The 13,400-nt window shown below is 36.3% G+C and overlaps 1 protein-coding gene across 2 annotated transcripts in view; it reads right to left on the bottom strand.

The window, feature by feature from the left end:
* Positions 1-13,400, bottom strand: part of ATAD2B (ATPase family AAA domain containing 2B) — a 96,133-nt gene that overhangs the window by 39,333 nt on the left and 43,400 nt on the right. For both annotated transcript variants that reach the window (XM_070732797.1, XM_070732798.1), the window contains exons 14-16: positions 12,921-13,080; positions 12,087-12,177; positions 3,982-4,293 (exon numbers count right to left, since the gene is read on the bottom strand). In XM_070732797.1, coding sequence (XP_070588898.1) covers positions 3,982-4,293; positions 12,087-12,177; positions 12,921-13,080 — 563 coding nt within the window. The remainder of the gene's footprint in view (positions 1-3,981; positions 4,294-12,086; positions 12,178-12,920; positions 13,081-13,400) is intronic.

Below are 13,400 nucleotides of genomic sequence, written 5' to 3'. Positions count from 1 at the left end.
ACTACAGTACTTAAAAACCTCCTAACAGTCTTTTCAAAAAATTAACAGAACACAAGTTTCAAGTAGTCTCAATATTTAACCCAATCAGATTTAAAGATCAGTCATGCAATTTCTGCATTCTTATACAAAGGGGGAAAGGGAGTACCTTTTGTGTTTCTGAGAATGTCAAATTGCCAAGCCCAGTCTAAACATTGCTAAACAAAATAAGCTTGGGGTAAATCTGTACTCTGAAGAGAGCAATAGTAAACATAGAACAAGTTATGTCGGAATATTCATATCTAAAAAACCCCAATAAAATAAATATTTTCCCAATATTTAGCACTTCACTCAAGATCACAATTGTTTTATTTCAATACCTTATCTGTAATTGTTTAGAATAATTAAGAATAGATAACATAATATTTTCCCCACCCAAATTTGCCTGGCTAAACTTAGTTGAGCCAGGAAAGAATTATAACTTTGCATCTGCAAGACTTTTCACTGCATCACATTAAGGTAGAAGAAGCTCTGAATGATACGTTTCCCGCAATATTTTCCAATAAAAGTAAGAGTCGCACTTATACAGAAGTGATACTCAATGCCCATTATTTCACTTGATTCATCTAACTCTTGAGGACCGACCACAGCAATATCTGAAAATCAATAACAGTCATCTATCAAATCAAGAAATATGTAACTGATTAAATTACTGTACTCTCTTTGACTTAGCAATTGTTCAAAATTACAATAAGCCTCCATAGGGCTACTTATGAAGTTGCAATGACCGCTCTCTCCCCACAGTCACACACTTGATGCTTGGGAATCAACTCACAGTTATGGCCATTTGCAGTGTCTTACAGTCACGTGACTTCAATTTATGTCTTTTTTTGCTGGATACATATTTTCAGGTTCTAGCCGCACATAAGGTAAATTATTTTGTTACGGAGATCTCAATGGGTCATTCATTTGGTATATAGACCAAAGTACCTGTCTCTCACCCCCTTATACAAGCAAGGATCAAATAGGATGTGTACCGGATGTCCTACTTCTGCTGCTCCGCAAGTGCAGAGATGTTCATTGTAGGGCATAGAATGGAATCTCCCTTATCTGACCATTGTGTCAAGTTGTTTGAATCTTGCTCATGTAAGTATCTCCCTAAGATGTTTTAACAGTTGTAACTTCAAATAGCTGTCTATTGGAAATGTACATTTGTATTTTACTCAGCCATTTCAAGTTACCACATTACTAAGGATAGCTATATCATTTTGTGCTTCTATATCCTTAATTCTTTGGGCAGCTCTTTTTTTTTAGTTGTTCTCCTGTTACACAAGAGACAGGATGTCCACAGCTTCTTACAAAATTTATTAGCTTGATGATTCAAACTAAGGAGATTTGTGATTGTAATTTTATTTGCTCTAGTAGACATAACTTGGGGAGTCTAAAAGTCTCCATTTCATTGACTTTCCACCAGTAGCTATATACTCTAATTTTGGATAGTGCGTGATTTGTATGAATTCCAAATTCAGCTCTAACTGCTGCAGCAGATGTTCTTGGATGTACACCCAAAATACATCTCAAATGCTGGGACTGTTTATTTTGGGACTGTTCCATACAAGACCATAGGGGTAACCTTAGCTTTATAAACTTTAATTAATGGGGCTAGGAACTCTGGGTAACTATGGTTCTTTAGTTTAAGCAGTGAATTCAAATGGGCTTTTGCTCTAAATGTATTCAAGTTAATGATGGAAAGCCCAAGATCCAGTCATGGAAAAAGTTACACCTAAATATACAAAGGTGTTAACCTGTTCAATTGGTTCACCATCTAATTGCCACCTATGTCTCTGATGTTTTCCAAGCATCATTATTTTTTATTTAGATTTACTTATGATTCGGGAATTATCTTAGCAGATTCAGTATTTAAGATCATTGGCATGTATACTAGGGGATCATTAACCCTGGAAGGTCACTGATATATAAATAATAATGGGGCCAGGATACACCCTTGCATTACCCCTTTATTTGTGTGAATCCTATTAGTCAGAGCTCCATTAACCCCATACTGCACCCTCAAACAGGTACTTGTGTAAAGGGCTTTAATCAAAGCCAGGAGTCTAGGTTCTATTTTAACAGATGTCACTTTACTCCATAGTACTTCTCGGTTTACCATATCAAATACTATATGTAAGGTCTATAAAAGCAGCAAGCAGGGGTCTCCACTTATATGCATATTGGGCGATTAGATTTGGCGCGCAACTCTTCCCAGAAAATTATCCATTGAGCATGCTCAGTACTTTTTTTAAAAAAACAAAAACTTCCATGTTACAGGTGAGGCAAGGAGGATGGAAAACATCTGCAGAACTGCAACTCAATTGGCAGCCATTGGTCAGCTGCGCTTCAGAAGCAGAGATAAAGGTTAGTATAACCCAGGGACGGGGGGGGGGCACTTTCACAGAGACAAGAGAACTGAAGCTCTCAGCTTGGAGTCAGAGCTACCGGTTCTAAAGAAAGAGTCCAAACCGTCAGCAACCCACCACTGGGTTATGAACAAATACATAGGGAATATAGAATAGAAAGCTATGAAACAATAGAGAGATTGGACTTTGAAGAAAATAGTGTAGATAAACAGATTATAAAGAACAGTTAAAATAGAAAATCATTTTATTATTAAGATTTATTGCTGCACTAGTCAAAGGCATTGATAATTTACAAAGTTCCTCTTTTATTTATAAGCTTTCCTTTTTGTGAAATAAAAATCTCTTTCTATCCATTGAAGGAAAATACAAAAAAAATTAAAACCCAATCAATTTCCAGTGTTTTGTGTCTATTGAGTCTGGGTCAATTTGGTTATTAGTGATTTTTTTTTAAAAAAGTCTTACAAAAGTGAGCCAGACTAATTTTCAATGGGTACTCTAAGGCAATGTTTTTCAACCAGTGTGCTGCGGAACATGGTCAGGTGTGCCGCGAGAGGGGAGAGAGAAAGAGAAAGAAAGCAAGAGAGAGAGAAAAAGAAAGCAAGAGAGAGAGAGAGAAAGAGAGAGAGAGACACTGAGGGAGAGAGCAAGAGAGAGAAAGAGAGAGGGGGAGAGAGAAAGAGAAAGAAAGCAATAGAGAACGAGAGAGAAAGAAAGAAAGAAAGAGTGTGTGAGAAAGAAAGAAAGAAAGAGAGAGAAAGAGAGTGAGTGAGAGCGAGAGAGAAAGCAAGAAAGAGAGAGAGAAGGAGAGGAAGGGAGAGAGAAATGAGAGAAAAAAGGGGGAAATAATAAATGAGAAAATGACTGAGGCAGAGAATGAAAGGAAAGAGAGAGAAACAAAAGAGAGTGAGAAGTGACTCTTGATTTAAAGCATATGATAAAAAGCCCCCAAAGAATAAGAGAGGAAAACCCTCAGCTCTCACCTGTTTTGGGAAATGGTTCAAGAGTGTGTATACACACACTCACACACAAGGGGAAGATAATATGTATAATATGTATTGTCTTAGAGTGTCATTTTGTGTCACACTGGTTGGTGGCGTGCCCCAGGATTTTGTAAATGTAAAAAATGTGCTGCAGCTCAAAAAAGGTTGAAAATCACTGCTCTAAGGCAACAGTGCTACAACAGAGAAGCAGCGCCACCTAGTGGGTATTTTGAGGACCAATCGTAACCACCACTTGTTCAATCTCATTGTAACTTCAAGTGGTTTCTGAATGAGTGGTCATTAACTGAGGATTACCTGCACTTTCTTTTTTCTCAAAACTCAAGGAAAGTTTCTGGATTTTTTGTTTTCATAACAGTTTCTGAATGTTTTCCCCAAAGCCATTCCCTTGGCTCCCTAAATTTAGAAAGCAAAGAACTCTCTTATTTCATATATGACGAGGGTTTTTTTTCCCTGCCATTAACTTGTTCTTACTTTATACTTTATTGCCATTCACTCCTACCACTCTACCATTTTTTTAAAAAAACCAATTTTAGGTTTCTACAGGAACTAAGGGGGTGCCATAAAATGGATTAAAAACATAGAAATACCTTCTCTTTTGTCACCCTGACTGAATTCAGCATGAGGAAATACTTTATGTAAAACAGCCAGCATTTCGTTGAAGGTTCTTTCCAACAATGGCCTTATGATGGGAGACAAAGCATGCCCTGATGATGTAACAGCACGTTGAGAAGCAGGCACGATATTCTGCATTGCATGATAGAAGTCTTGTGCACTGAGAACTATTGAAGAAACATCAAGCTGCAATTTTTGACTGCTCGCATAGATCTGAGGATAGCGCCGTCGCAGGGCAATCAAGGCAGTTTCAGTACAAAGTGCTTTTATGTCAGCGCCACAGTATCCTAAGGCATGAAAATAAAACATACAGTGGTTCTATTAAGCAGTATCGATGCTTTGCACATGTCAAGCACGTCCACAAAGCTGAATGTGAGCAGCAATATTCTAATCAATTCATACTGCACCGAGCAGTATGTATAATTTAGATAATCTAAAAAAATAAATATTGAAATTATATTTTAAACAAAGAATATTCAAGAATCCATGTGGAGAAACCTGTAAGAGAAAATCCAGGAACCTATACAAAAAGATGAAAATATAAACATACAAATTAATGTTAATGGTGGTCTATACATACATGAGTGGAATTGCACCCAAACTAGCTAGGTAATAAAGCAGTAGCCATGACAAAAAGGATTCTCTTCCTACACCAAAATGTCTTTTGGGAAATGAGAACCAGAATAAGTCAGGCAAAAAAGGATTTGAAAATTTTGTCATTTCACAAGAGAAATAAATTTCAAGACAGTATTTGGCAATGACATCTACTCTGATTTAATTTAAAAAAATAATCTTTGCTTTAGGTTCACAGGGAAGAATTTCTATTTTCTACACTGAAAGCTCAGTAACTAAACAAGGTGGTGAGTTCTGTCCCTCTGCTTCCATGGTAACTATTTAATGATCATCCTCTCCAAAGATCAAGGAGCAACCTCACTGCTAAAGTGCAAGTTTCATAGATCATTCTCTGAACAGCTACTGTTAATGTAATGCTGCAAACCTTCACAAAAACTGAAAATCTTTAGATTGCTATATAATTTGGGCTGGAGGACCTTGCAAGATTATTTTCCATTTTCTAAGGAGGTTTGAACAAAATCAAGTGGTTTGTAAACCTAACTCAATTTTATTTCCACTGGTTGAGAGTCAAAAACTGGATTTTTTTCTGAGCGATAAACAGAGAGAAATCCCCATTTCAAAATCCATGTTCTTTCATAGTATTTGCTATCAATAAATGCCACAAAAATCTGATTTCTGTGCCTTATTAGCCTCAATTCTATCTCTCTGTGGATTTTTCAATTAGCTTATGGCTCATTTTGTCAATTTAATTATCAAGAGATCCAATCTAAAATTAAGTCCTATTTATTTTCCTTTTGCAACAAATTGTGTTCCAACATGTTTCCTTCTTTTAAGCAACTCTGTAAGTAATTATACTGCTCAACAAAATAAGTGTAACTGTTCAAACAAAAAGTAGATATTTGTACAATGAAATAAGCAACACTTAAAATTTATATAACTTGGCTGCAATCATTTTATGTCTCAGTGCAATATTTTACCATTCCTCTTCACTGACAATTGGTATCTAAGTGGATATAAGAACTTTTTAGTACTACCTGTTAGCAAAAACTATCTAATATGGAATTCACTTCCAGAAGAGGTCGTGACAGCTGCCAGCCTTGATAGCTTCAAGGCAGGATTAGACAGATTCGTGGATGCTTAGATGGTTATTGAAATGGATGTCCAAGTGCTGCCTCTATGTTGGTTGAGGTAGGCAGGATTCCCTTGGGGGTCAAGGGAAAGGGAGGGTCTTGCCTTCTCTTTCTGTTCAAGATCCCCATGGACAATTGGTGGGCCACTGTGTGACACAGAATGCTGTACTCGATGGGCTTTGGCCTGATTCAGCATGGCTCTTCTTATGTTCTAAAACTGCCCTTTGAAACACTTTAGATAAATAAAAGGCAGCAATTATCAGCCACTGTCATATCACTCACTTATCTTATCTGACCAGCTATTGGCAACATTCTGTGTCTGTGTAATGACCCTGGAGGCTGCTAAAATAGGAAGTTTCTGGATGAATAAGCTCTCTAATTAAAACTCAAATGACGCAATGTTCAAACTCTGGCTTGGAACTACAGATTATTAGAAATGATACACTAGTTTATCAGGGGGAAAAATTAAGTTATTTACCCGACTCTATAGTAAAAACAGGCACCCTTCCCTTTCCAGAATTGACCTATCTTTCTAATATTTATTTATTTGTTTGTTTGTTTATTGGATTTGTATGCCGCCCCTCTCCGTAGACTTTGTCATTGGTTAGCTATTGGAGTTTGCTAAATGATTTAATTCAAAATTCCTGTGAGGGGTTCCTGGTTATTTATTTATTTATTTATTCATTAATTCATCAAATGTGTATAGCTGTCCATCTCACAAAAATGACTCTGAGAGACATACAACAATATGATAAAACAATACATGTAAGAAACAATCAATACAAAAATATAAGCATCAGCATTAAAAGACGAATATTACAAAAACAAATATACGAACCCTAGATAAAGAGAGAATAAGAATAACCATCTCAGCAATGGAACCATCTAAGCGTGTCTCCGATTTCCTGGAAACACCAGGCTGATGACACAACTAGATTTTGAGGAACTTCTGGAATGTCAACATTCCAGAGCAATATCATCTTAGAAACATTATGAACTAAAGTTTTATGCAACACAGTTGCTACCTCTCATTATATAATGCAGATCAATAAACTGCCAAAGTATCAGAAAATATGGGTAAAAATATTGCTACATTTTTTGAGAAAATATTAAAATGAAGTAATGAATCTTTGCAAAACTAGAAAAGTTATATAATTAAAATTTCCACTCAATCGTGTGAAAGTGCGGAATGTGAGATATATTGTTGAGAACATAATTACTACAGAATGTATATCAGCCTTTCGGTCGGTCGGTCTCTCTTTCTTTCTATGAGACTGTGTGAATAAGCCATACCACATACTCAATTTAGGTGTAAGTGCAATTGTAGCACAAGAAGGATTTATACAAAGGTCTTTGGGCTACAGCTGCCATCTGTTCCTCAGGTAGGAGATGTGAGCTTTTTGATGGGTTTTTTTTTTAAAAAACCCTCAAGCCTGCTCACAGCATAGTTGATTTTAAAGTACAAATAAAACCAGTATTGTGTGATATTCTTTGATTTACTCTTTCTGTATTGAAACAATCAGAAAGCAGAAACTTCAGGATAATGTTCTCAATAGTCCAATTATACTTTATCGGAGAATTGCACCGCAATGTGCCTTATTTATTTATTTATTTATTTATTTGATTTGATTTGATTTGATTTGATTTGTATGCCACCCCTCTCCGTAGACTAATACACACACACAAACAAAATGTTCACATTTTAAGGTTTAATTAATTTTTATATTTTTATACTGTATTTTTTCCATCTATGCACACTATTTAACAGTAAAATATCTTGTATATTTTGTATGCATTAAAAATGGCATATAAAGCAAATAAATAATAATGCAATGTGGAAATTCATATTAATTTTAAAAAAGATGGAATAATAAATTAAAAATAATTCCAATATAAAAAGATGTGTAATGTTATAGAACAGTGATGGCGAACCTATGGCACAGGTGCCACAGGTGGCACGCAGAGCCATATCTGCTGTCATGGGAGCCGTTGCCCTAGCTCAGCTCCAACGTGCATGTGTGTGCCGGCCAGCTGATTTTTGGCTTGCAGAGAGGTTCTGGGTGGCCATTTTTGGCTTTCAGAGAACCTCCAGGAGGATGGGGAGGGCATTTTTACCTTCGCCCAGCTCCAAGGAAGCCTTTGAAGCCTGTGGAGGGCAAAACATGAGCCTACTGGGCCCACCAGAAGTTGGGAAACAGGCTGTTTCCGACCTTCAGAGGGCCTCCTGGGAGTGAGGGAAGTTGTTTTCACCCTCCTCAACCACTGAATTATGGGTGCTCGTGCACGCGTGATAGCGCGCACACACACTTTTTCGGCACCTGAGGAAAAAAAGGTTCACCATCACTGTTATAGAGTATTAAATCAGAATGTATTATTTCAGGAAAGAACTGGCATTTACCACTTTGTCAGAGATTGACATGAGAGCCATATCATGTTTTGCATTTACCAAGTTGTATTTTGGAAAATGATCTTTAGTTATTTTACTTCAGTATTTAAAAAGAATACAGCTTGAAAGATGTGCATGAAGTAAAACAGTGTAAAAATGGAAGCTGAAACTAATATAACTTGATGCACTCAGATGAAAATAAGAAACTACAATTAAAAAAGAGTTAGTCTTAAAGTGGGAGTAAAATGAGAATTATCTAAGCTTTATGGGAGGATTAAAAGCATCCTAAATAGCATTGGATCAGTTAGTAAGTCCTCACAGGCAGAAGATGCCTTAGAATATACACATAAAATACAGAGAAGGGATGTAGTGTGAAGTAACATAATCTAACTTCAAGTTCATCTGATGACCTTTTGCTAAGTAAAGAACTTGCCAGTGAGCTGAAATTCAAAAGAGGTTTTTGAATTTTAATAATGTCTATGATAAGGCAGTCTCTCAAAAATTAAGTATTTTAATCACAGAGCAGATAATGTGTAACAACAAGCAATGAGTTAAACAGAAGATGATGTAGTTAAAGATAGAGGGAAATAAGCCACATGAAAAATTATAAATTCCCAAGTAAATAAAGTTCAATTGTCAAAAACCTTTTATAATTCAGTCTTGTTCCCTATTTTATACATTATTTTCACTCGTAATACCATATACATTTAGATCAGAAGAGTGCACTAAGAAAATCAGGTTGTCCAAAGACTGAAGACTTAGATCACATAAACTAAGATATATCATGTTAAGATGTGGAATTAATATAAAGAATTATAAAGTAGTTGTAAACGAAATAAGTGTTTTTGTGAAGTGGAATAAATAAAGAAATTTTAAGTGACAAAAATTGTGAGATTTGTTATCCGATGGAAATGGAAGGGAAGAAAAGTCTTGAATTTTAGTTCATGTCACAAACCATACATTACAGAAGCAATTGCAACCTGGAACAACAAAATTATCTGAAGAGTGGGCACTCCCATTTTAATATTGCCTTAACTGGTCCATCACAAAAAAGTATATGGGGTTATTAGCACATATCAAATATATCTGATAGATAACATAAAATAACAGCAGACTGAAAGAAAATTTTGACTGAAGAGTCCTCATGAGTATGCAAGTAAATGTTTAAAAAAATTACCTATTAAGTACAATTTGATGCAATCAGGGGTTAGCATGTAAAGTACTTGTATGAGTTAAAAATTCTCAATCTTTCAGGAGCTGGTAACACTTATTTTATAACCTTCTATCTTTATCATCCTGATCTTACTAATTACTTCTATATCCACGTCTTTTTTTCAAATTGTCTAAAAACTTAGAAAATGTTATACAGTGATCCCTCGATTTTCGCGATCTTGATCTTCGCGAAATGCTATATCGCGATTTTTCCCACCCGATGACGTCACTCTCTTCCTTCCTTTCTCATCTTTCTTTCTCTCTCTCTTTCTCTATCTTGTTTCTTCCTCTCTCACACTCTCTTCCTCCCTCTCTCATCTCTTTCTTTCCTTCTCTCTCTTTCTCTATCTCTCCCCCTCTTGCTGGCGGGCGGCGGGCGGGCGAGCGGGGGCATCAGCGAGGAGCCGGGTTTCCCCTTTGTGTGGGCGGCGGGGAAACCCCGATCTTCGTCTGCTCGCTGCTGCTGCGCTGCCGAGCAGATCAGCTGCTGGGCGGCCGCAGCAGCAGCGAGCAGACGAAGATCGGGGTTTCCCCACTGCCCACGCAAAGGGGAAAGCCCGATTCGGCTCCTCGCTGCTGCCGCGCTGCCGAGCAGATCAGCTGCTGGGCGGCCGAAGGAACCTTCCCTGGGTCTTCCCCTTTGCGTGGGCGGCGGGGAAACCCCGATCTTCGTCTGCTCGCTGCTGCTGCGCTGCCGAGCAGATCAGCTGCTGGGCGGCCGCAGCAGCAGCGAGCAGACGAAGATCGGGGTTTCCCCGACGCCCACGCAAACTCCACCATCTGCGCATGCGCGTCCATGGAAAAAGGGCGCGCATGCGCAGATGGTGTTTTTACTTCCGTAACCCTACATCGCGAAAAATCGATTATCGCGAGGGGTCTTGGAACGGAACCCTCGCGATAATCGAGGGATCACTGTATTTCCATTTAAACTTGCATTTCAAAGTGCAGGAAAATTTCTGCAGGGCTTTAAATTGTGGTTACCTAAGACCCAAAAAGCATAAGACATAGGTAGCATCTACTCAGATAATGCATTCTGGGTCCCTTTTTCAAAAGATAACCCAATGAAGTATGCTTCCATGTTGCGTTATATAGATATTTTGTGCAGGGTTTTATCCAAGATTTCCTAAAGCCTCACACAACTATAGAGTTTATTAAAACTTTAATTTTCTTTCCAAAATAATTTCAGCCTTGAGAAGCCACATAGTAATAACTAGAATTTGTGTGCAGGTTCTAAGATCAAAATAAAACATTAAAATGTTTAAATTAAGCACAAATCATTGAGTGAAATCTATTATTATTAAGCATATTACTTCTGCAAAATGCAACCTTTTGTTCTTTATTATCCAAATCTTTCTTGTTGGCAATATCAAAAGAAAGCAAACTTTCCTCCCTAGAATTCCCCACAGGGGTGGGGGTGTGGAATAATAGAAAGTGTTTATCAATGGCATCAAATAAAATACTAAGTAAACATGTGAGTCTAAAAGATGCACATAAATTTTTTAAATGCCAAACAGACTATGTATTACAAGCTTGTAAACGATGAAAAAAATGTTATTCTTTTATTAGACTTGCACAATGTTAGTGAAATTTAAAAATATAAATCCATCTTTAGTGGAAAATTCAGAACAAAAGCTCTGGAATTTTCTCTATATTTTCCTGTAAATCTAAGCAATTGCATCCCATTATATGGCACATTTTTATAAGATCTGTACGAGTCTCTTCACATTCATAAAATATCACTTTTCAAACTGAAATATTGGCCAATGAAGGGCCTAACTTGTATTTTCTATCTGCTAATGGCTGTTGTAGAGTCACTAAAAGAATCTACATGAAATGGATTTGGCACATGCTTTCTTACACCAGACAAAGCTTAATTTGTCATTTGTTGGATAATTGTTTTCTTCTCACCAGGAGATGTTGGGGTCTTTGCAGATCAAAAGTGGAAGAATGCTGCTTCGGAGATAGATGTTCCTGTGGATGAAGAGGATAATTCGGATGTGTACAGTAGCTGTCTGAATGGACGGTGCTCAGTTTAAAATGTTACTGTTCTGTTGGAGAGTTGAATGATCTGATGCCGTTGTTTTTCAAAATTGAAGACTAACCCAAGAGTGACAGAAGATGAGCATTGTTTTGAAGAGACTGTTTATAGTGATGTATTTGCAATACTAAAGTATGGTCTCTTAGCAATATTATTCTGATGCTCTGTCTTTAGTAAGAAGCAACTACAACAGTTGCTAGCGTAGTAAGATTTTCCTTTAATTTTGTTCAGCAAATCTACTATGCAGTATATATTGTCTGGTGTTCCATAATATGTTTTAGGTATGTACCCAACTCAAGAGACAGAAAATTGTATCCTGTGCCAGTCATTCACTTATGCTAATTATACTTTAGAATTTTCTCAGTGCAAACCATATCATTTAAAATGTTGTAGGAAAGCAAGCAATTATCCCAATTTTATTTGTGGAATAATCAGGGCAGATATTAATTTTTCCTTATAACACTTTATCATATTAGTTTTGGAATTGTTTTGCTTAGTCACATAAAAGAACATGGATCTTGCCAAGATTTTTTCAAAATATGTTAAGATTTGTGGTAATGACAGGAAACTGACAAAAAAATTATATTTTCTGACATGAATTAACATGAAACTTCAAATATAAAATGGAAAAATTGATCACAATTAGCAATTTAATCATAAAAGCATCTAACATTGAATGTTCTTGAATGCTATTTCAGGAATGAAAATATAGAAAGCAAAAAATAATAAGATACCACTCACCAACACATTTTTCAGCTAGTTCTCCTAAAAAATGATTGGACAATTTTGGATTCCAGTCCCTGGTATGAATTTGTAAAATGTGCTTTCTTGCCTAACAGAGAAATGAAGAGATTTTAAGAATTTCATCACAAAACTATATCAAACATATCAGTCATACAAATAGTTCAGCTTCTCTTTAATATAGAAAATTAAATCATTTAATATAGAAAATTTACTGAACTAAAGAAGTATCATAATAAAGATTGCTATTGGAATGTTTAGAGTGGAAATATCAATAGATAACAAAACTGACCCTAATATATTTTATTCTAAAAGCAGCTAAAAAGTATGCATTATTCTATTTTAATTATTTATTTCTCTGTATAAATATTATAAATACAGCATTGCCAGTCTAATAAATATAATTGTAACGATTCAAAGGAACATTTCAATAAACATATGCTAATATAAAAAATTATGTTGGGAGCTATGCAGCAATATTTTGGCTGGTAAACAGTATTCAATTCAATTCAATTTATTAGATTTGTATGCCGCCCCTCTCCGAAGACTATGGTCATAATCAATTAGCTTATTAGGCATGATTGTTTTGAATAAGTTCCAAGCTCGTATTGTAATGAAGTACATTATACCTGGTTACAGGCAAAAGCTGACAATTCCATTGGGAACGCGGAAGGGTGAAATATCTTACATTGAGACTGATATGATTTAATAGCCACAATTTTCTACATATGTAGCATTATCCGAGTCTATGAAATTATCACTTCAAAAATTGGCTTGGAACATAAAAGCTCAAGAAAATATAAGACACACAAGGATAGCCTTTTATATGCCTACCTTTTGATCAGGCAAGCTAAAAAGAAATTCCCTGTCAAAGCGACCTGGTCTCCTGAGTGCTGGATCTATAGAATCAAGTCTGTTTGTAGCACCAATGACAACTATTTCACCTCTGTTGTCCAATCCATCCATGAGTGCAAGTAATGTAGACACGATAGAGCTAAAACATATTTCAACATAATTTTGTTTAGGGCAAAGCATCAACAGGTACATGCAGCATTTCAAACTTTAAACAAATACTGAAATGACAAGTACATCATAGTTCCCTCTAAGCTGAGCAGTGAGCAATCGCTCACTTAAAAATCATCATCAATTCAGAGTTTTCCAAACCTGCCCAGAAGCCGAGAGGGAAAGAGTGAGAGGGAAGGAGAGAGAGAGGAAGAGAGAGAAACAGATAGAAAAAAGAGAGGAAGGAAAAGAGAAAGAAAAAGAATGGAAGTAAGGAAGAGAGAAAGAAAATCAAAATCTAGTTTGAAACTA

The sequence above is a fragment of the Erythrolamprus reginae genome, chromosome 1 (assembly GCF_031021105.1).
Source record: "Erythrolamprus reginae isolate rEryReg1 chromosome 1, rEryReg1.hap1, whole genome shotgun sequence".
Lineage (NCBI taxonomy): Eukaryota > Metazoa > Chordata > Lepidosauria > Squamata > Dipsadidae > Erythrolamprus > Erythrolamprus reginae.
The sequence above is the reverse complement of the archived record's forward strand: the minus strand, read 5'-3'. Positions and strand labels throughout refer to the sequence as shown.